At 32.1% G+C, this 25,587-nt stretch overlaps 1 protein-coding gene across 1 annotated transcript; it reads left to right on the plus strand.

The window, feature by feature from the left end:
* Nucleotides 1-6,463: 6,463 nt before the first annotated feature.
* On the plus strand, nucleotides 6,464-24,425 carry LOC127720151 (transmembrane protein 180-like). Its single transcript, XM_052226619.1, has 7 exons — nucleotides 6,464-6,519; nucleotides 16,429-17,356; nucleotides 17,833-17,938; nucleotides 19,117-19,210; nucleotides 20,215-20,386; nucleotides 21,940-22,133; nucleotides 23,261-24,425. Exons 2-7 carry the CDS (start codon nucleotides 16,680-16,682, stop codon nucleotides 23,491-23,493), a joined length of 1,476 nt encoding a protein of 491 aa, XP_052082579.1. The 5' UTR covers nucleotides 6,464-6,519; nucleotides 16,429-16,679; the 3' UTR covers nucleotides 23,494-24,425.
* The last annotated feature ends 1,162 nt before the right edge of the window (nucleotides 24,426-25,587 follow it).

A 25,587-nucleotide genomic window follows, 5' to 3' on the forward strand; every position in this document is an offset into this window, starting at 1 on the left:
AAAATACTTATATAGGAAGTGTTGAGTAAAAGACAAACAGTACACAACACATAACAAAATAAAACTAAAGATTGATCGACACGAATCCCAACAATAACCGGGGGTGATGTTATGTGCTCCGAAAGGATGAGCAGATCCTGCTCAACATGTGGCACTCGTCATGTATAAATGAGACATATACACTTGAAATAAAATAGCGATACTTTTCCGAGGCAACACAAGCATACAAAAAAAAAAAAAACAAAAGTAAATAAATTAAATATCTGCTGGAAAATAGATCCATAGAAAAACCAGAGCACCTACATGTCTTTACCGAATTGTGGAAAAGTTAAAATCACAGGTGAAAAAACCTTTTCCAATGGTTTGCATTATCCACAAAAAAGAAATTTCAAACCTCTAAAGGTGTAATGAGCTTTTCTCAAATTTATGTTTTGGAACTACAATACATTTTTAATGGATTTTAGGGAAAGGCCTTCCCTGAATGGAAGAAACTACAAAGATAAAAACAATTTCAAACATAATCAGCTGTTAGACGGCAAGTTTTTTTTAGAAAAGCTATTACTTGTACCCAATATTCTTCCGATGGATATCTATAGTTTTAAAATTCTGTAAATTATCGTCATTACTGTTGTAAAACTATCGTAAGGACGAGTTTAATTCTTATTTCACAAGTTTACGAAAGTAGGTGCACCTGTATTTTGATTCTACAAGTGTATCAAATATATAGATATATGATAGTTTGTGTCATCAGTGACACGTTTATTGCTATTGACAGGTTTCGTATTCAACTGAAATTATCTTATATAAAAAAAAGAAATAAATATTCCTTAATACTGAGTTATTGCCACCATAGTACCGAGTGCAAAATATTCCATAAAATTATACATTGATTAAACGTTTACTGATGATTCCTGATTTTTATCACGATTGATATATAACAAATAAATCCCAAAACACCTGGTGTTCATCATCTAATTGTGGATTAATTTATCTGTGTGTCTGTTTGATTGTGTGGGTTTGTTTTTGTTTGTTTTTTTTTTTTGGTGGGGGGGGGGGGGAGTTGTCAAATATTAACTAACAAACATTATGAGAACTATTGTAATTCAGCGCCTCAAACTCTAATTTGACCAACTATTTTCCCTCAGAGAACAATGCTGTTGTTGGTACAAGATTAGGACAGTTTTAGTCACATTTGATTTGGATCACATGATAATAAACAACAGCGGAAAGCATAAATTATTCTAGAAAATGAAATAAAATGTGAAACGACTTAAATCGCTCCACATTTACCCATCTCCTAAATTGGCTATCATGTCTATTGCAGGACACTTTCTGTATCAGCCCCAAATGATTGATGCAAAATCGAGCATAGGAATCATACACGAGTCATACAGTTTTTCATACGCATTAAATCCGAAGTCTTTATTGTTGTGAATTTTTTAGAAATTATCTTCCCTAGTGTCCTTCCTCCGCCTTTCGCCAAAGTGTCCGCATTAGTTGTTAAATTTCCATTTAAACTAAATATAAACACTTGATATTTATATTGGTCAGCCGTTTTCCCATCACTTGACGTCCGTCGTCCGACGTCGATGTCGTCGTTAATTTAAAAAAAATCTGCTCCTCTGAAATTACTGGGCCAAATTTAACCAAACATGGCCACAATCATCATTGGGGTATCTAGTTTTAAAAATGTGTACTATGACCCAACTTGGCTAAAAATAGAAAATAGTGGTAAGGAAGCGACCATTTAAATTTTATGGGGGGGGGGGGGGGGGGGGGAGGCTAGGATGAAATTTGAAAAAAAGGCAGGACAGGAGTTTTGAGTAAAACTGCCGTCCATTTATTGTACGATTTTAATAGTAGTCTAAGGTTTGACGATTTTGTGTGTGTGAGAGAGGAATTTGTATAAGTGACTTGTTACTTGTTTTCCAATCCTTGTATTTTCTTTTATTCTATTTTAAAAATATTTAAAAATAAAAACGGAACATTTTCTAGGGTCTGGTCTAACTTAGTCTCGATTACCCAGACGCATATATAAATATAGCGTCTGGGGTGATTAACCGGACTGGTCAGATATTTATAGGGGGCGTAACAAATAATTAAATATAGAATTTATCTATAAATAGCACTTCCGTTATCCCCAAAATAATTTAAAAAAAACAGTAGTATATGTATGTAAAGTATATGTGATTATTAAAACTGACATTCTTGTAGCTCACCCTATGTTGCCCAACTTGATGATGGGCAATTTTAATAGAGACGTGATGTCAAATAAATAAAACGGCTTCAAATACCATTTCACACGTATTCTTGTCTCAGTGATTTATAAACATGTAATAAAGATCTATAGTCAAAATAAAGCTTTTGGCCGTACTTATTCAGATTTCGGACATTTTTTTTCGTTAATTAAAAGTACTTATAAGTTTTTTTGTCATGATTTTTATCTAAGACTTTATCATAAACTACTTTTCTAGCTTAAATTTCTAAAAAAAAACGATTAAAAACTGTAATTAACGGTGTTCTTTTTTTACCTGAATTTTGTACATGTACATTTTTTTTTAAAAGAGAAAAATCAATTGGTAAAGAAAGGTCGAACTAGCATTCACAGACAGTGACTAGGTTCCACTCTTTGGGCTTTATAAAGTGTTATTGAAAATTTGTGTTAATTTTAATGAAGCGTTGACAACACACACTTGTCCCGCTTTTTCTACTATCAAACATGAACCTCTTCTGTAAATGGATACATGTTTGATGGAACAAGATTCGAGGCAAGTATGTGTCAATCTGCTCTGATAGCCTAATGCAGTTCTTCGTTACGGTAAATGTGAAACAAAAATGGTAAATATGATACAAAAACGGATGTAACAAGGTATATTTCGACCCCTAATATTGCAATTTTCGGCCGGGAGGTAGGGGTGTGCCCCCTTAATCCCCTTTACCAGGGTGCCTCAGTCGGCGGCACCAAACACCTGCCTCGTCTGATTCTGAGGCCTAGTTACGACCCTGGATCCAGCCCCCCCCCCCTCTTTTCGTGGGAAAAATTTGGTTGATAATATAGGGAATCACTGAAGCATGACTGTAGCGGCCCCCTCCCCCTTATAACAAGTTCTGGATCCGCCACTGATCGTGTATAGAGGATACCACGCTCTCTGCGCGCTAAGAGAGGGGTCCGTAGGTGGACAGTTGTACTTAAAGCTAAATGTGTGCCCCAATACAAAAAAACCCCAACTTTCTAGTGAGTCATAATTTCTCCGACCTGTATCCCGAACGGCCTATATAATAATTCAGAACCTCCTTTTTATATTTATTGTTAATTTCTTTTCGTCCTGAACATTACCACTATTTACCACAAGACGATAACCAATCAACCCACAATCAATCTATTCTTATATTATAGCACACCAGGTTATTCTCTTATCTTCGTACTATAAAATACCATTATTCTCTATTTTTCATATTATAGCACACCACTATTCTCTGTTCTTTATATTGTATCACACCATTAGTCTCTATTCTTTTTTTATCCATTTTTCTTAGTTTTGTCTCATTATTCTCATTTCTGCAAATTTCTGTTATAATTTATGCTGTCCTTTTTATATATTCCTTCAGATATCTGATACACTTACCTTACAAAAAAAGCACACATCAAGTTACGTCTATGTAAAGAAAAACAACTCATACAAATATTAAGATTGCAATGTAGAAAAACTTCCTTAACAACAATTACCGGCAGATCAGTGAGATCACACAATGAGCCAACAGTCTGAATGTTTCTTAGCTGTTACACCAATAATCTATATCGCCTAATCCTTTTGGGAAGAAAATATTTAGGAACCAACCTCCACACAATACCACTTTGCCAATGTTACCCCGCGTCTATGAAGGAAATACAGAACTGAACCATTCATTCATGAAACTCAATACTCTTTAAATAAAATTGAGAATGGAAATGGGGAATGTGTCAAAGAGACAACAACCCGACCATAGAACAGACAACAGCAGAAGGTCACCAACAGGTCTTCAATGCAGCGAGAAATTTAAATGCATGTTTGTATTATGCACATGGAGAAGATGGAATGGGATTTATCCCATACTGCATGGTAACTTGTAAAAAAAACAATAACTCAAAAGTGTATTCTACTTCTCCAACTATTATAATATCCATCATGTATTAGCATGCAATAAAGGACAGCTTCACAAGAACAATAATTTCTCCTGTGAACCTTTATATAAAAATAAGGAGATTGTTATTATTGCTAACGAGGCAACAACCCAGCAGAGTTCAAATGACGTGGATATACGCAAATATAGTCACTGCACGGCCTTCAATATTAAAAAAAGTCCATACCATATAGTCAACGATAAAAGGTCCCGACATGAAAATGAGATATAATTCAAACCTGAAAACTAACTGTTTTATTGTTTATATGATTTTTAATTTGTTAATACAAATCTTAATTCTCTAACATATCTGACAACAATGTGTTTCTTGATTTTTGTTTTATTTCCTTAATATACGTCTGTGTACCTTTTTCCCCTTTGTGGTTGCTATCAAAATAATGTTTACCCAATATTTTTGGTTCTGTGATTTATTTATACTGATTGATGCTTCAGTATTTAAAGAAATCTTTGAATCTTGTTCTTATAAAATTGAAGCTGTTTAAGCATTATACAATGAAAATCCTGAACATTATATATTTTTTTTAATTCTTCACATTTTTCACATAAAATCTGTGTCCAGAAATCATCATTGGTTTGTCTACAAAAGAAATAAGATATTAAAATCATTGTAATTTTTGATCACCTGCATAGCATATATGAAAAACAAATTGTTTGAAAAAAACATCATAGAAATATATTGTATAAATTATTGTCCTGGGGCAAAATGAATCCTGCCTCGGAGTGCGAGATTTTCTCGTTACGTTGAAGACCCATTGGTGACATTGGGCTGTTTCCTGCTCTTTGGTCGGGTTGGTGTCTCTTTGAGACATTCCCTGTTTCTATTCTCTATCCAAACCATGCATGGGTTTTTCGCATTTTTGAAGGCCATACAGTTGTCTATAATTGCTCACATCCATTTCATTTGAAATTGGGTGGATAGTTGTCTCATTGGAATTCATACCACATCACCTTATTTGTATAATGTTGACATTTTGGTACTTTTCACTTTTTGTTTTAGTCTAATCACGACCTCTTAATCATGTTGATGTCTACTTTTTGTAATTTATGTCATTGGGTTCACCGGTTGCTGCCTCATTGACACCTCATTTCATTGATGCTGAATCTATTGTTTTATTGTCTATTGTTTAGCAGAAAATCGAATTTTCATTGTTTTTCTCGTGCCATGGTTTTGTTCAGCATTAAAAAAATGCAGGTTTAGATAGCCACTTGATATCTTCCCTGACAACATTTTTATTCATTTATGAACTTTTTTGTGTGTGAAAAAAATGCCTTTTAATAGTGCAATAAAAGTGCAAAAAATGTGTTTTTCTATTTTAAGTTGACCGGTCCAGACTTTGTTTACAAACAGTATATTTAAATTTTTATATAGTGAAATATGAGTTAAACGAAATTACTTTTCATAACAACGTGTCCCACTTTCTTAACTGTATTGTATAATCTAAATGCATTTGTTTAAAAAAATCGAGTATAAAACATTTTGACCGTTTGGTGTATGTACAAAATGGCATCTTCTAGATACACTTTGTTTGTTTTTCTTCTACTTATGGTTTTGGATTGCGTTCCCTCCTTTGAATGTGTACATCATTGTATATCTCTCCTCCCCCTTTTTTACACATATCAAGATGCAAACTCCCTTATACAGATAGATACAACAAACTAATCTTGAAGGTCATATTTCGGCGTCATAGCACTTTTCCATCAAGTATTTATAACGTTAAAGATACTACATATCAACCCCAAAATGTACGACTGTTCGAGTGGTCCCAGTCAATACAAAAATTGCCATTCATTGTATAACTATTAACTCGTTTGTATAGCACGGACATGCATGAAATAATATAACTACTCGATGTATCAGGTTGCATTGAAATTTATGTTACAGTTTGTGTTGTTATATCATCTTACCAAGATTGGATGTGCTGTTATTTTCCTTCGCGGCCATGAAAGCCATGCTGTCTGGTGTTTTCCATGACTTGTATTTCGTCACAAAAAAAATATAAATAGCTTTAAACAACAATCGATACACTCGGGCTTTTCAATAATATTATCGTAATGTCATTTCTTCCGAAGTCAATAACCAACTTCTTGGTTATTCGTCTTGGACGTTATCCTTAAACACAAGCTAAAAAAGCCGATACTATTCCGATTGTCATAAATTACCATTTTTATATCATTTGTCATCCAGACGCTATACTTTGAAAAATAAAGCGGCTGGATGATCGAGACTAGGTCTAACTACCATCTTTTATACACTTTACCTAGCTTCCGGAAATGACTCGTTTCCTGTTTTGATTTATTGTAAATTGTTCTCCGACTCTGGTAAGATTGAAGAATCTGGTAAGTACAATGTAATTATCAGATTATTGATCTTTTGTGGTAACATATCATACCCTCCCTCTCAAACGGGTGTCACAATGACACCATAGTCTCTTCGTGGCATTTAATCAAAAGTTTTACCGGCATATTGTCATTATTGTCAATATTGACTTGTTTCTGTAAACAGGTGTAATTTTGTTACACAGCTGGAATGTTAGTCCAATGTAATTCCTTTTGGGATTCTGAATCCGGAGCGATTTTTTATTTGACCGCCTCATCACAAAATCGCTCCAGATACAAGGTGACAGGAACATTAATTTTACATGTACAGTCATGACAGTACATGTAGTGTCCGCTAATTCCGCCCGTCCAGTACACCCGTCCGTGAATATTTCGTCTGCTATTTTATTCATAGGAACAGTACTTATCATCACTGCATGTCAAATTTTAAAGAAAAGTCTTTTATTACGAAAATATCTAGTGATATATCTAATACAGTTCCTAAAGCTAACGATAATCATTTTATTGCTTACAAAACTCATTTCTGTAATTCTGACTAAAACAATTATTTTGAATTATCAGGAATCCTTTTATAAGAGGTCTACATGTATTAATGAATAGATCACCTTTTCCTTTCATAAATTTGCGATAAACTGGCCCTCCATACATATTTACTGCGCATGGGCGGTTTTACCGGACAAACACATTTCGATAAAAACATGGATGACTCACTTGTTTTTTAAGATTTTAAAATTTATTTCAGATATTTTTTGGGAAATGAGATAAACTACTCAAAGTTGATTTGTCAGTAAATTGATTTATATGTTTACGGGAAAATAGTATTATGTGACTGCAAGTAAACTGGCCCCTAAGCATGCTAAGCTTATTTGTGTTTAGTTTGGTGTCTCTTCTATATAATCTTCCATGTAAAAAGGACCTTGGTTGTAGTATTTTATGAACAATTTTCACATAACATGTAAGGACACTACAAAACTGTCACTTAGCTACTGGAGCTGGAAGTTTCCTCACCTAGGGTATCACCAGCCCAGTAGTCGGCACTTCTGTGTTGACATGAATTATCATTGAGCTTATTTGGCACACCCCATTTTATACAGTCTGGGGTTAAAGTTAAATTTCTTGTAGACATAACTTTTGAATTTTAAGATACTTTTGACAGAAGCTTCTTCATTTTAAAAAAAAAAGCATCTGAAGAAATTTTTGTTAATTTTTCCATGTTTTTTGGCTTTATTGACTTTTTATTTAGTGAATGGATGTATTTAGACAGTTAAATTTTCCAATACACAATAGATTTTCAGTAAGCTTTTACAGAAGCTTCTTCATCATCCAGAAATACCGTTCAGAGTAAAATTTTGATTTTTTTTTGTCCTGTTTTTCATATTTTACCGCTTAGAAGCTTAGGAAAATGAATGGACTTACTTTTATTTTCAGTCAACATTTAGGTATAGTTTGATGTTGAAGATACTAAAACTTGAATAACTATTTTCCAACCTTGATGGTATTCTATATAACTTGGACTGATTTGATTTAATTTCTTCATAGTCAGGAAATATCAACCTGAGCAGATTTTTAAACATTTTTGTCTTTTTCTTTTTCCTGTATTTAACTGATAAATGGACTTAGTTTTTGGTAGTAAACATTACACTTCCAGACTGATAGCAGCTGTGAGTCACAAGAGAGACACATGGTTCAGTGAAGCCCTTTACAAATTTTTTTTGCCAGCAGTCAGCAGTCTCTCAAACACTTCCTTAGAAAACTAACAAATGATGACAAATTATATTAATTCATAATTTTGCAATTACTGAACACATTTCCCACCTAGAATGAGTGTTATTATTATTATTAAAAGTTATTCATATATCACCGAAGAACACATGTTTCCCAATTTTAGTGTAAGAATTGGATTTGCTTTTTGCATGTTTTGTGTAAATTCATTCATTATTTTATTGTAGTCTGTTTCTAAACCTTTATTATTGTGTATAGATGTATATTTAACTGTTTTATATAATATTTTCATTTTATAAGATCTAGACCTACTATTATTTTTACACTACATTAAATGCTTAAATACTCTTTAAATTTTTTTTAACTGTAAAATTGTTAGAAAAACATGTATCGTTTTAGAAGGAAGGTCAAAAAGGTTAAAACGAGACAAGTAACCCTGTTCTTTACCATGTTTACAAAGGATTAGAACTTCACAAATGTCAAAACTCATTCTCAATGACAAATTATTAAAATGATAAAAATCTTGTATCGTAACATATATCGGTTGAAAAAGTTTCTGACAAAGAATATTCAAAAACTTCCAAATTACAGTTTCCTAATTTAAAACGATTATCTCTTTTTGCAAACTCATTGACCCATTAGTTGCTGAATTTTATGCTCGACTCATTTAACAAGATCGCTTAATGTTGTTAGATTATATCAAACAGCATAAAAATGACTACAAACACAGAATGTTAAATGACTTATGTAAAAAAGGAAATACTGATGTCTCTATGTATCATTTTAACGTCTTTGATATCTAAAAGGAACATTAGTAAGATATTGATGGAATTTTTGATAACATGTTTTTAAATTATATGACTACAGTCCATTTCTGTAGTAGAGAATTGATAAGAAGTAGTGGATTCGTAAACGATAATCAACGAGCGACTTTAGTCGCAAGTTGATTATCGTTTCCGAATCCACTACTTCTTATCAATTCTCTAGCTTAACCCATTTCTAGTAAAACGACTGTCTGTTTTACGTTTTGACAATGAATCAACAATATCTCATAAAAATAGTTTCGTATTTTATCTTTTTTATTCTATAATAGCTGGAAATGATTAAATCCACACGGTTCGCATCTATATTTAGACATTTGACAAGTTAACATAAGTTTAAAATAACTTAAATGGGGTGTTAGCTCCCCTTTTTAACACCAGATTTTATTTTTGTATATAATACATATTTCATATAATGTTTAATCATTACAAATTATTTAAATTGAATAGATTTTGGTATATTTAATTTATTCAAAAAGACGTATATTAATATACAGAATTTATTTATCTTGTTTTGAAAAGTTAAAAAATTTTAATTACCAAAATTTAGAACCTTCAAAATGTATTTATATAATATTTAGCAACTTGAATTGGTATATTGGAGATTAATCAACGTGAAGCCGTTCTTAGTCAGATAAATATTACTAGCGTTGATGCCATAAACCTGCCATTTCATGATAATGCTCAAATTCATGTTACTTTCCATAAGTATTAAAAGTATGTGCTAACGATTTAAATTGAACAATTATATTTGAATTTTGTTTAAACTGTTTCCGTTTCATTAAGTTAAGATTATTTTAACGTTATTACATTTGGCATATATCGTTCACCGGTCAATAAACTAGTTTTATCTGTGGTACGCATTCTGAATCCCCATCAGAATTGCTCTTGCTACGGACTTACAATGAATAAGTATGTGGATTTCATTCATTTACCATCAAGCTGTTCATAGCCGTGATCGTCTAGTCGTTGGTAACGAATGTCATAACGGTGATATTAGCAGTGCAAAGTTCGAACCTAGTATCCGGAATGAAATTTTTTCATTGTAATTTTTTTCTGCACCAAAATATTGTTTTATTCCTAGAACATGTAAAAGTATTATATATATTTCATTTTCATATAATGGCGATGATTTTGTTTCTGTTTTTACTGTCAAAGAAGTAGTTTTAACCCATTTCTTAAAAAAAAAAACATAACACACAAAATAAAAAAAAAATCAATAAACATGAACAAACCAAGATATATATATATTTCATTAGATTACAAAAGTGAATTATCAATGAGACAGAAATACAGTTAAATGACATGTATTGAAAATTAAGCGCTTTAAGAGTACTATTCATATAATGATTGATGTCAGCCATCGTGGTCTAGTGGTATCATGCATAGACTGAAGAGTATTGATTATAAAGAAAATACGCGCGGGTTCAAATTCTACACATGCCACTCGTTTTTGAGAGGATAAAAGATCGTAAGTTAAAAGGTTAAAGTTATAATTTAAGTTCTCTTAAGTTAATACTGTGGTCAGTGGATTCTTGAAAAATAATCTACAGTAAGAACAATAGATTGACATCAGAGAAATGGGTTAAATATTTCCATATCTTTAAAATGTTTATTTTATTCTACAAAATGTAAAATAACACTTATCAGTAATACTATATCGATATATGGGAAATAGATGTCCTTCAGAAATATTTATATGTTTATATAATCTTTGTCGAGCCTGCGACATCTGTCGCAGAAAGCTGGACATAGGAATAGTGATCTGGCAGCAGCGGCATTAACTAACTTCTTAAAAGCTTGATATTTCAGAAGGTAGAAGACCTGAATGCTTCATACTTTGTATATAGATGCCTTATTTATGATATGCAGTGTATATAGATGCCTTATTTATGATATGCAGTTTCCGTCTGTCATATGTCCATTGTCCTTGACCTCATTTTCAGGGTTCAGTGACTACTTGAAAAAAAAGTTAAGATTTTTTGTAATGTTAATTTCTCTCGTATTATGAGTAATAGGATAACTATATTTGGTATGTGCGTACCTTGCAAGGTCCTCATGCTTGTCAGACAATTTTCACTTGACCTCGACCTCATTTCATGGATCAGTGAACAAGGTCAAGTTTTGGTGGTCAAGTCCATATCTCAGATAATATAAGCAATAGGTCTACTATATTTGGTGTGTGTAATGATTGTAAGGTGTTCATATCCAACTGGCAGGTGTCATCTGACCTTGACCTCATTTTCATGGTTCAGTAGCAAAAGTTTTTGTGATTTGGTCTTTATAGCTCACCAGGGCCCGAAGGGCCCCATGTGAGCTTATGCCATCACTTGGCGTCCGTCGTCTGTCGTCTTCGTTCGTCGTCCGTCGTCGTAAACTATTTCAAAAATCTTCTCCTCTGAAACTACTGGGCCAAATACTTCAAACTTTAACTAAATGTTCCTTAGGGTATCTAGTTTATAAATTGTATCCGAAGTTTTGATCCATCGACAAACATGGCCGCCATGGCTATAAATAGAACATAGGGGTCAAATGCAGTTTTTGGCTTATATCTCAAAAACTAAAGCTTTTAGAGCAAATCTGACATGTGGTAAAATTGTTCAGTTGGTCAAGATCTATCATCTCTAAGATTTTCAGACGAATCAAACAACCCATTGTTGGGTTGCTGTCGCCAAATTGGTAGTTTTAACAAAATTTTGCAGTTTTTTGTTATTATTTTGAATATTATTATAGATATATAAAACTGTAAGCAGCAATAATGTTCAGCAAAGTAAGATCTACAAAAAAGTTAAATGACCATAATTGTCAATTGACCCCTTAAGGAGTTATTGCCCTTTAAAGACAATTTTACACAATTTGTTCATCAAGTTTGCTAACATTTAAAAATCTTCTCCTCTGAAACTACTGGACCAATTACCCTCAACTTTTAACTAAATGTTCCTTAGGGTATCTTGTTTATAAATTGTATCCGAAGTTTGTATCCATCGACAAACATGGCTGCCATGGCTAAAAATAGAACATTAGGGTCAAATGCAGTTTTTGGCTTATATCTCAAAAACTAAATCTTTTAGAGCAAATGTGACATGGGGTAAAATTGTTCAGTTGGTCAAGATCTATCAGGACTGAAATTTTCAGACGAATCGAACAACCATTGTTGGGTTGCTGCCACCGAATTGGTAGTTTTAACAAAATTTTGCAGTTTTTATACGACCGCTAAAAATTTTTGCGGTCGTATATTGGTATGACGTTGGCGTCGTCGTCGTCGTCCGGCGTTGTCCGAAGACACATTGGTTTTCGCACTCTAACTTTAGTTTAAGTGAATGGATCTCCATGAAATTTTACCATAAGGTTCAATACCACAAAAGGAAGGTTGGGATTGATTTTGGGGGTTATGGTACCAACAGTTAAGGAATAAGGGCCAAAAAGGGGCCAAAAATAAGCATTTTTGTAACTTCCAGACATAACTTGTGTGTTAGTGTATGGATCTCTCTGACATTGTACCACAAGGTTCCATATCACACAGGGAATGCTGGGATTGATTTTGGGGGTAATTGCCTCAAAATTTTAGGAATTAGGGGCCAAAAAAGGGGAAAAAACAAGCATTTTTCTAGTTTCATGACAATAACTTGTGTGTAAGTGTATGGATCTTTCTGAAATTGTACTACAAGGTTCCATATCACAAAGGGAAAGCTGGAATTGAGTTTGGGAATAATTGCCCAAAACTTTTAGGAATAAGGGGCCAAAAAGGGGCCAAAAATAAGCATTTTTCTAGTTTCCAGATAATAACTTGTGTTCAAGTGTATGGATCTCTCTGAAATTGTACTACAAGGTTCCATATCACACAGGGAATGCTGGGATTGATTTTGGGGGTAATTGCCTCAAAATGTTAGGAATTAGGGGCCAAAAAAGGGGCAAAAAAACAAGCATTTTTCTAGTTTCATGATAATAACTTGTGTGTAAGTGTATGGATCTTTCTGAAATTGTACTACAAGGTTCCATATCACAAAGGGAAAGCTGGAATTGAGTTTGGGGGTAATTGCCCAAAACGTTTAGGAATAAGGGGGCAAAAAGGGGCCAACAATAAGCATTTTTCTAGTTTCCAGACAATAACTTGTGTTCAAGTGTATGGATCTCTCTGAAATTGTACTGCAAGGTACCGTACCACAAAGGGAAGTTTGGGGGTGATGAATCATAAGGGGGTTAAAAAAATTTGGGGGGGGGGATTTTTTTTTTTTCCTTTTTTTTTTTTCTTTGAAAATTTTCCATTTTAAGTTGATTATTTCTGTTTTATATTAAAAAGCCAATAATAATGATATGGTAGGAGATACACACCAAACAGGATGTGTAAATTATTATATAATAAGTATTGTGCAGTAGCAAGAAATTTTCAATTGCACAGTATTGCACAATAGCAAGAAATCTTCAATTGCACAGTATTGCGCAATAGCAAGAAATCTTCAATTGCACAGTATTGTGCAATAGCAAGAAATATCCAATAGCACAATATTGCGCAATGGCAAGAATTGTCAATTGTACAGTATTGCGCAATAGCAAGAAATATTCAATTGCACAGTATTGTGCAAAAGAAGATACTTCGTATAAATTGCTTATTTCTTGACCAATTTCAATGGGGTTTTATTCTTGAATTCTTGGGGTTCTTTAATATGCTGATTCTAACCGTGTATTAAGTTTTTGGATTTTGGGTCCGTTTTTAAATTGGTCCACATTGAGGTCCAAAGGGTCCAAAATTAAACTTTGTTTGATTTCATCAAAAATTGAATTATTGGGGTTCTTTGATATGCCGAATCTAACCGTGTAATTAGATTCTTAATTTTTGGTTCCGTTTTCAAATTGGTCTACATTAAGATCCAAAGGGTCCAAAATTAAACTTAGTTTGATTTTAACAAAAATTGAATTCTTAGGGTTCTTTGATATGCTGAATCTAAACATGTATTTAGATTTTGGATATTGGACCATAATAGGTGAATGTCCAATTTAAAATTTTTAAGTTCTTAGACCACATTCATTCTGTGTCAAATATTTAATCACAATCCAAATTCAGAGCTGTATCAAGCTTGAATGTTGTGTCCATACTTGCCCCAACTGTTCAGGGTTGGACCTCTGCGGTCGTATCAAGCTGCGACCTGCGGAGCATTTTATTTGTTATTATTTTGAATATTATTATAGATATATATAAACTGTAAGCAGCAATAATGTTCAGCAAAGTAAGATCTACAAAAATGTTAATATGACCAAAATTGTCAATTGACCCCTTAAGGAGTTATTGCCCTTTAAAGACAATTTTACACAATTTGTTCATCAAGTTTGCTAACAATTAAAATAGTCTTCCCCTCTGAAATGCAGGTGAGCGATTCAGGCTCTTGAGAGCCTCTTGTTTTACTATGCCCCCGCCGTAGCGGTGGGGGCATTAAGTTTTACCCTTGTCCGTCTGTACGTACGTACGTACGTACGTCCATACACCCCAAAATTGGTTTCCGTTCTCTATTTCTTTATTTCCTTCTAAATATCAAGTAATTTTTAAAATTGGAGTTATCTTCCTTTGTCCATGATGATTGTTGAATCAACTTCAATCAATGCTTTATACAATGCAATGTTTAATTTTGACTTCCACTGATATAACACAGATCAAGTTGAATTTGGGTAGTGTCACTTTAACCATTATTGAGTTATGCCCCTTTATAAATCGAAAGATTGCAAAATTTTTAGTTTCCATTCTGTAACTTAAGTTGGCCCCAACCAAACATTATGAAACCTATAAACAATATTCATTACCACAAAACTAAGATCAAATACAAATTTTTTGTTTCTGTTTTCTAACTTTATTTTACCTCAACCAAATGTTATGAAACTTATACACAATGCTTATTACTACAGATACAGATTAAGTACGAAATTTGGTGGCGACACTTTTACCATTCTTGAGTTATGTCCATTTATAAACATAAAAATTGCTGAATTTTTCGTTTCCGTTCTGTAACTTTAGTTTGTCTCAACCAAATGTGATGAAACTTATACACAACCGTTCTAGAGTTATGCATGTTAACAAATAGAAAAATTGCTGAATTTTTAGTTTCTGTTCTCTACTTAAGTTAGCCTCTACCAAATGTTATGAGACTTACACACAATGCTTATTACCACAAAACTCAGATCAAGTTCAAATTTGAGTAGCGTCTCTTTTACTGTTCTTCAGTTATGTCCCTTTATAACTATATGATATGCAAGCGGGGGCATCATCTGTGTCCACATGTGGACACTATCCACATTTATTTATTTTTTAATACTGTATGCAATAGGTCAACTATATTTGGTGTATGGAAATACTTTACGGTATCGATGAACATGTCAGTCTGGCAGGTTTTATTTGACCTTGACCTCATTTTCATGGTTCATTGCTCAATGTTAAGTTTTTGTGTCTTGGTCTGTTTTTCCTTAAACTTTAAGCAATAGGTCAACTATATTTGGTGTATGGAATGATTATAAGGTGTATATGTCTGTCTGGCAGGTATCATCTGACCTTCGCCTCATTTTCATGGTTCATTGGTCAATGTTCAGTTTTCCTGGTGAACTTTGTTTCTTAGGTACTGTAAGCAATAGGTGAACTATATTTGATGCATGGAATGAAGGTGTACATGTCTGTCTGTCAGGGTTCATCTGACCTTGACCTCATTTTCATGGTTCATTGGTCAATATATAATTTCCATGGTTTGGTCTGTTTCTTTTATAGTATAACTATAAGCAATCGGTCATCTTTATTCGGTGTATGGAATAATTGTATTAAAGGTGTACATGTATTTCTGGCTTGGTTTATCTGACCTTGACCATGTTGACCTCATTTTCTTTGATCATAAATGTTAATGTGATGCTTGTACAACATGTAGTAAAACTTTATATTTAGGACTATCAACACAAAATCAGTGGTCAGTATAGTAGGCGAGACATTTTAACATGTGCACTCTTGTGATGATACATGCATTGTACATGTAGTAATGAGCTGCAAAAGTTTCTTATCTGCATCTGATTTCACCTGTATAGATACAAGCCAAGTGTAGCTAGTTTGTCTAGCGAAATATTGCGTTTATTTTTTTATCGCATTGTAAATATTTGCAATATTTTAATAATTACATACTTAGTAGTGTGTTAAAATTACATTTATAGGCAATTTATAATTTATGTGTATAATTGAAATTGAATTAATCTTTGTACTGATTAATCCACACTCAAATAGATTTGTATGTTATGTGTTGCTATTTATAGGCACTTATCTATATACATGTAGGTACATGTGCATTACAGATAAATGTACAAAAACCCTGGTAATATTTAATTTTATCCTTGTCTTTTTCAGCACATATTACAAATGAAGAACTGTAGACATGTGACAATTTATACTCAATATGGATTTGACTTGAAACATCTCATATATATATTCAAACAAGAACTATTTGCATACAAGTTCATAGGAGCTGACACTAAACTTTTGTGATGCTATTTACTAGTGATTCCAACAAAACCTGAATACAGTACACCAATTCTGCTATACAGAACTTAGTATTCAAGTAAAATCAAAAGAAACCAGAAGAAGCACAATAATAAAAAATGGGTATAAAGCTACTGATTCCTATGGACCTCTGTTACGGGTCTATGTCCTTGTTCTTAACAATTTTACATAATGTTTTTCTATTATATCACGTTGATATGTTTGTTACAGTTTACAAAATCGACAAAACCTCATTTTGGATTGGTGAAACAGTTTTCCTGATTTGGAATTCATTTAATGATCCACTATTTGGTTGGCTCAGCGATAGTAAATATCTCAGCAATTCTGTTTCCACAAGTCAAGACATTGTTATGCAACGGCTAAATAAACTATCTATAAATGGTCCCTTGTTTACGTTGACATTTTTAATGTTTTGGTTTCCATGGGGATATCCATGGTTACAGTTTATTGTTTGTTTATGTTTGTATGACACATTTTTAACCATGATTGATCTCCATCACTCAGCTTTACTTGCCGATCTTGCAATATCGTCAGAAGCACGGACTAAGTTAAATGCCAAGAGTTCATTATTCAGCGCTCTAGGGTCAGCATCTGTGTTCTTGTCCTACATTTTATGGGACAAATCTAATTTTACCTCCTTCAGGATCTATTGTGTATGTATATCTGTTGTTTCCTTACTTGGATTTACTGTGATGGCCAGTGCAATGAAACAGTCTTATGCCAAAGTACATCATGTACATACGATGACAACCAGAAAGACAGAGCCTAATGAAAGGTACATTGTAAATAGATCCAAGCTTTTAAATTAGCAAATGCTTAAATTTTATGTTTTTATTGTTAATGATAGACACTTAACATGCATAACACATATTGATAAATGTACATTTTTAAAAGCAAAGATATAACCTGAAGTTCTTATTTGACCTTCTATTATTCTAGTCATGAATAAATATTGGTAGTTAATATATGATAAAAAAAAAAATCAATTCACAAGACTTATACACTAGAAACCAGTAATTGCAGGACCAAATGAATTAAAAAAAAATGTTTACTTTTTTATGCATGAATGCAGAAAAATTGCATTTTTCGTTGGGATAATAAGAGTGACCCTTCAGGTTAATTTTCCAGTCAAATTATAATGTATGGAGAATTTACCACTTGATGTTCAGCAACCATCAATGAATCAGTTTTGATTTGTCAGGTTATTAATTTTTTCATCTAACATGTTTAAGAATATATATTTTTTTTCAGACCAGAAGCAGCAGCATTACCTCAAAGCAAGTCTGTTTTAGTCTTTGTCAAACAGCTTATGAAACACAAGAATTTTAAATATTTTTCTGTGATGAATCTAATACAGGTACAGATTTTCAATTGAAATATGTTATGAGGGTCTAGAAGGGGGTGTTTTCAATTCTGTATTCTTAATTTTCTTAACAATTTTCTATATTCTTTATAGATTTGCCCATTATTCTCCATTCTTTATATTTTAGCACCCCATCATTTCTCTATTTTTTATTTTTCTCTATTATTTTTTTTTGCTGACCATTTTTAGCTCACCTAGCCAAAAAGGCCAAGTGAGCTTTTCTCATCACTTGGCGTCCATCGTTGTCATCTGTCGTTAACTTTTACAAAAATCTTCTCCTCTGAAACTACTGGGCCAAATTTAACCAAACTTTGCCAAAATCACAAATGAAATATTTGAACAGCAAATTTATCATACATTCTATTATGTATTTGAGACATAGAAAAGATTGCCTAGTGCTTTAAACGTATATTTGTGTTAATTCATTTTTCATCTTACAATAAAATGATCATGATGTTTCAGCCAGTAATCATCTGTTTTATGATATCTTCATTCAACATGAACTATCAAACAAAACATGCTTACCTTATATAAAATTAATTTTGAAATTCAGAAAATTCAGAAATTATTGTGTTGTTTTAACAATGGACAGGATTAGTATTGCATTGATAAATTTTTTTGTTACATTGTTGATTTCATGACATTGGACCAAAAGTAATTGAAGTAATTAATTACATTTGCCAAGTAATTGGAATGTAATTAATTACATTGGTAAAAAATTGGTAAAAAAAGTCAAATGTAATGTGTAATTTAATTGATGATTTTGTTATTGTAATTGAATGTAATTAATTACTTTCAAAAGTAATTGACCCCATGTCTGACATTGGTTGCAATGAATTACTGATTTCCCAGTGAAATAAAACCCTATAAATTCACATGTGAAATAAATCTGCTTATTTCACTTTTCTGACATCATACAACAATGGGTGTTGCCAAGGCATTGTTGTTGACATTGCAAAAGATAGATGTCCATGTTTGTCTTGGAATATACAGTTATAAAAACAATTGCTTTAAAGGAGTAATTTTATATAGACTGTACTAAATAAAAATGGTTATGTATTTTTGAAATTATATACTACAGTATTTAATAGATCATTCCTTTAACATTTGTTTTATATTTTCAGAAATGGTAACATTCAATAATTACAGGTGTTTGATTTATTTTTTTGCAGGTTTTCCATTGTCATTTCAACAGCAATTTTTTCCCACTGTTCCTAGAGAACCTATTAGGTGGTTATAGTACTGGTTTGGGAGCTTTTCTTATAGGTATGTAAACAAACAAGAGGATGGCTGTAGGTTATAATATTGAATTTCTTAGAACTAAATTAGCTTGCAACACAATCTTAGGCTTCAGCTACATTGGAAACTTTGAAAAAACCAAAGCAGTTAGATTCCTTTATTGGAACTTAAATAGTATATGTTCTTGCACATTGTAATGCGTTCATATCACTCAGAATTAATTTAATCTCAGCTAAATTTCAATAAGTTTTATTTGGGGGGGGGGGGGGGGGGTCAGGTCAGGGATTGCAGTCCTCTGCAATATAGTCAAGCTAAAGTTTTAAAGATAACCAGTATTCATGCCTTCTTTATTTATAAAATAAGGCTTATGCTGAAAAAAATCATATTTAAATTAATTTTTTATTTCCTACGATAAAATAATGACTGAACTAGATTTTAACCTTATGTGTCTTTTCATTCTCAAGCTTAGGCATTGATGAGTCAAAGACTCATGGTCTTAGTGAGTTCTCTCCAAAGAATTATAACAAAAATGAAATGACATCATATTTTTATTTATTTTACCTGAACAATAGGTTACACTGAAAACTAAAGCTCTAGCAATGCAAACTCCGATTGAAATAAAGAGAAATTAAATGATGAAAATGAGCTAGGAAAAAAGATTGTCAACTAGTTTATCAGGACTTGCAACAGTTTGTTCCTCCATAACTGAGTTCAGATCATATAAGGGGGGTCCATCGTTTTTTTTGCCTATTTTTCTCTAGTAATGTTTGGACAGGTTATTCTGCACATTTTGCCCATTTTCACTATACTGTTAACCCCATCCACAACCTCATATGATTGCAGATAGCCTGTTCTCTAAGAAATTTTGGTGATTGTTTCTATTTCTGAATATGCTATGCTTAGATCTACCATCATCCTGATTTTATTTTGGGAATTTTCTAAGCTTGTGTAGAAGTGCGTGAATTGTATTTAATTTTGGAAGATGATTTATTTATTTCTGTGTTTGCAGTATTTATTTCTTCTCATTTCAGGAATATCCTTTTTAGCACCACATATCAACAATTTATATTTCCTGTCTCTGTGTAGACGATTTGGAGTCTACAATGTGATAAATCTGCTGTTTTTTGTCAAACTGTTGATCAGTATTGTTATGTTTGTAGCAGGACCAAAAAATATATGGTTACTATGCCTGTTTGTAGCTAGGTTTGTAGAAATTATCACATTATTTAAGACATATTTTGCTTTTCAATCAATTTTCGATGTTTTGAAATTTCTCATGAGTCAAATTTCTGTGGACCATACATTGAAAAACATTAATTTATATAAATTTACTCTGTTCATGGCTTGAACTAAATCTACTTTCTGAAAGTATAATAAACAATGTAAATTTTTTTCGCTTTGTCAAAATGTTTCACACCTATCAAATATTCCCATTGGGAAAAAATGTTTTCAGCAGACTAATTGACAATATACCTTTATATGATTGTTCTACCAGTGTGGCCTGTCTTTCCAAAAAGTCAGGGAAAAATATAGCCTATGATGAAATCGATATGAGAATAGTATTTCTCTAATTCTTCGTCAATTTATCCCTTTCTGCACCCATTGTATAAAAAAAAATTAATCAACGTGTGGTTCGTTTGATCTCAGTTCTTCATTGGTTAAAATCCGATTATGACGTCGAATTTTCTAGCTTTCCTCTGAATTTCCTATTGTGACGGCATGAAATAAAGCGACCATGCCTGATGACGTCACATAGAAAGAACACATCTTTTTGCAGATCATTCAAAAAGAAGGAATAAGTTTGCCTGCATATTGTTTGAAAATCATTAGAGAAACAGATTCCACCACAAAATCTCCTGTAATACGAAATTTATCCAGTCTCAACAGCTAAATTTTAAATATTTAAAACACCTCACGTTTTAAATTTGAAAATTTAACTGTCTCGAGTGGATAAATATCGTATCACACTCGATGCAGTGGTAGAATCTATATGTATCTCTGGAAGATGTGGATCAATATATTTAAGTAACAATCACAAACATGATTGTTCAAATCACAAACATTTTTATGTCCCACCTGGGGGCATTATGTTTTTCGGTCTGTGCGTCTGTTCATTCGTTCGTTTGTCTGTCCTGCTTCAGGTTAAAGTTTTTGGTCAAGGTAGTTTTTGATTAAGTTGAAGTCCAATCAACTTGAAACTTAGTACACATGTTCCCTATGATATGATCTTTCTAATTTTAATGCCAAATTAAAGTTTTGACCCCGGTCCACTGGACATAAAAAAATGATAGTGCGAGTGGGGCATCCGTGTACTATGGATACATTCTTGTTAATCAATGACGTGATTATGTTTTGCAGTTTCTTACTTCCCTGGATAAGTTTAATGTGTATTTTGTCAAAAAATGACAAACAAAAATGTAAAAATATACTGATCACTATTAAGATTTACTTTTGCATTGTACAATGCATTTTGTAAGTTATCTTGAACATGATAAACTCATCATTTGCCTTGTTTTGATTTCTTTTCTTGATCATTCATTGTTATTATACCTCTGAAATACCGTAAAACAACTAATGAATTTAAATTGGAGGGAATATGTAACACTTGGGCCTTTCCTTATATAAAAAATCTCATGATCGAGAAAATTAGAAAACCACGAAAATAAATCACCGCGAAGTCAGCAGAAAAAGGCAAAATAAGTATCTGTGAAAGTAAGCTGGTTTACAGTAATAACGTTTGAACTGTTCTATTACAGTAACAGAGTGTTCACAGAAGGAACGTGTAAATTATTAAATCTTGTCATCAGTGATTTAGTTGATGAAGATTTTGTCATACATAAACGTAAGAAGGCTGTGTCAGCGTTAATGTTTGGTACAGCTGCACTCGTCTCTAAACCAGGACAGACATTTGCTCCATTGCTTGGTACATGGCTGTTAGCTTTACAAACAGGTAATCTTATTTCCATTTAATATTATAATTACACATGTGTTAAAAAAGATTAAACACAAATGTTTTTTTTACATTTTTATCTTGTTAAATCACACAATTAGTTTCACTTGTTTGAAAAAAGGCTTGGAAATATTAAAAGAAAGCTACTCACATAAACAAGCTAAAGTTAGTTGTATATTTACAACTGAAAACAAATAAATCAGTGACCTTGTCCATGCTTTCTTTTGTTATATCATAATATTTTCCTGTTATTTGAGGAATATGGTCTTGAAATTGTTTAAGAACTTTTTCCGACTTTTCAATGAGTTTGAACTGCAATTTTCTATTGTTAAAGATTGCATGTTGACCTTTAGATGTATTATGGATTTTTGGGGGAAAGATTGGGTTCATGCAATCAAAACCCTTATGTGGTTGGCTTGATAGTTAACAAACTTGCAATAGGACAAGGGGTTAAATTCATGTACTGTAGTTCACATCTAAATTGTGTTAGTTGGCAGGTATGGAAAATATACAGAAATGATGAAAATTTTGGATAAGCTTGCTCTTTAAGCAGAAGTCAAACTTTATTTTGTGAAAGTAAGAATAAAAGATGTTAGATATACATCAATAAGACTCAAAAGACTAAAAGACATTTTTGATACATTAATATAATGTATAATGTTCTTTAGAAAATCTTTTCAAATGAACAATAAAAGGGTAACACAAATAAAACAAGTTTGTGACTGATTAGATCATGTACAAAATAAGCATAACACAAACATTCTTATATTCTTATCCAAAATTTTCATTATTTCTGTATATTTTCCATACCTGCCAACTTACACAATTTAGATGTGAACTACAGTACATGAATTTAACCCCTTGTCCTATTGCAAGTTTGTTAACTATCAAGCCAACCACATAAGGGTTTTGATTGCATGAACCCAATCTTTCCCCCAAAAATCCATAATACATCTAAAGGTCAACATGCAATCTTTAACAATAGAAAATTGCAGTTCAAACTCATCTTTTCTCATAGGCACTCATACCACATCTCCATATTTTTAAATATATTAATCATAGGCTGCCAATAATGAAAGAGTGTTAAGCTGTAGTAATAAGATCAAATAAGTTTATTTCTGTTTTAGGTCATGAAATTTTTCAACAAGGAAGTAGTGTTAGTGGTCTGAATGCAGAAATAACCAGTCCAAACCCAACATTTCTAGATCAGCAAAGACATGGAATCTTTAACATGCTTGTTTATGTACCAATCGTATGTGCCTCATTACAGCTGTTTATTTGGTCTCGATTTACACTGAAGAATGATAGACTGAAATGGGTGAAGTCTGCTCGGTCTGGGGCTGAGCATTCTATTGTTTAGACATCTTTTAAAATTATTTTGATGTTCAGGGATACTGATTATGGGTGTTCATTAATTGAAACATTAATCATCATGGTGCTTTAATTGAAGAAATAGTGATTTGAATCTATTTTAAAATATTAACGTTTATGTCTTATCTTTCTCATTTTTTATTAAAAAAGGAAAATAGTAAAACAAAGAATTGAATTGTAAACTTTAATTGTAATTGATGTCAGTAGAACATATTGAAAAATATTGTTTTTTCAGAATCACAATTATAACTTTTCTTTGAAATTGATAGGTTGAAAGCTGACCAAAAATGAAAAACTGACCAATTTACATTTAGATATTCCTAGTACATGAAGTGTTAACTATTATAACTAGCAATTTTTTTTACAGTGCTCACAAATGTCAATTGTAAAAACCATTGCTAAATATTGTTATTTCTATAGCAATGTATTTAAAAACAATCCAATTGTGCTCTGACAGCATTATAGATAAAAATACCATTCATTGGTGAAAAAGGTATATAACCTTAATTTGTAGTTCAAATATTTACTAAAAATCGTATATCTATTTCTGGAACAACCAACTCCTTGTATTATTTTGAAATGTTGCTACAGAAATTAAGGTAAGGTTTAGCAGGTAAACAGTATATTTTGTATGTAAAACTCTTGCAATTTAAAATTATGTCCCTTTTCTCAATAATTTCTGCAGGTCTTTTATACTTATTTCCTTAATTAATCAAAGCCTCAGTAAAAAAGTCTTTGCGTAGCAAAACTCTGATTTCCAAATACTGGATATTGCACCATCAAATGAAGTAAACTGAAAAGAACAGATTGAATTTAAGCCTCTATATAAAAAATGTATGTCAGTTTCTTTTGGCTGAACAGCATGCTTAAAAACTGTATTTCAGTTATAAAGATGAGAGGGTTGATTAGGGTTTGCTTTTTGCTTTTTGATTTTAGCATACTGAATACTGTTTAATCATATTATGATAGTTTTGTCTTAATTTCCTTATGTAATCGTTGTATACAGCTTTGCCATATATTACTGTGATAAGAATTTTATAGTATATTTATACCAATAAGGATGCCTATTGTTGTATATAAGGTAGATTAGGGGTCTTAATTAAGGTTGGTAGAATTTAAAAAGTTTATATCATGCTTTTTTAAAAATACATTAAAAAGTATGTGTCACAGATGTTTTTTTTCAAGCTACAGGTTGTCAAAAATTTTCAGGTTTTGTAAAGATTATACATAATGTACATGGGAAACCCAATTTTGTGTGATAGAAAGGAAACTAAACAATGAAATATGAGAATAATTCTTAAAATGTGGTTTTAGAAAAAAAAAATAAAAATTGGGGTAACAGAAATCGTTTTCTTGGGACAAAACAAGAGATGAATTCCCTATAATTTCCTTTATAAAAGTAAGATTATCTTAGTTATCTCTTAGATTGCAAAGTTACAAAGAATTGAATCATACAAAAAATGTTGTGTATCTTTCATAAACAGTTGTAATAGTAAGATAAGACACATGATTTTCTTAATTTAGATGAACAATAAAAAGTAACACAAAAGAATTACATTCCTCTCTCAAAATTTGTAGATTTAATTAAGATCTAGAGTGATTGTATTTTACATTTCAAGAAGGCGGGAGACACCTGATCTACCTAAATACAGAAAGTTTTATTGTTGATTGTTTCACTTGTAAAAAATGGTAGATAATTTATGGAATATACAGGGTTAAAAATAATAATTATTTATCTATCTTTTGTACTTTGTGAAGTAGTTATATTCATACAACATGAATATTATTAAGAAATTGGTCAGAATTGGTTAAAATAAATTAGATACTATTCTGAACAACATGTTTAAGGATGTGGTCAGTTCTGGTTTAGGAATTTTTGTCAGCTGTTCGGACTCCTTTGGTTTTTCCTACGATAGTGAAAACTCCTTTGGTTTTTCCTAAGATAGTGAAAATATTTAGCCCCACGCACTTTTCTTTTCAAGGAATACTTCCAATAGCTCATAAAAGGTGATTGCCAAAATTTAAGCAGATTCTAGATTTCTTTTCTTAAGATTTGAGACCCAAATAATGTCAATGCTATATA

This window comes from Mytilus californianus, unplaced genomic scaffold (assembly GCF_021869535.1).
Source record: "Mytilus californianus isolate M0D057914Y unplaced genomic scaffold, xbMytCali1.0.p SCAF_11, whole genome shotgun sequence".
Taxonomy (NCBI): domain Eukaryota; kingdom Metazoa; phylum Mollusca; class Bivalvia; order Mytilida; family Mytilidae; genus Mytilus; species Mytilus californianus.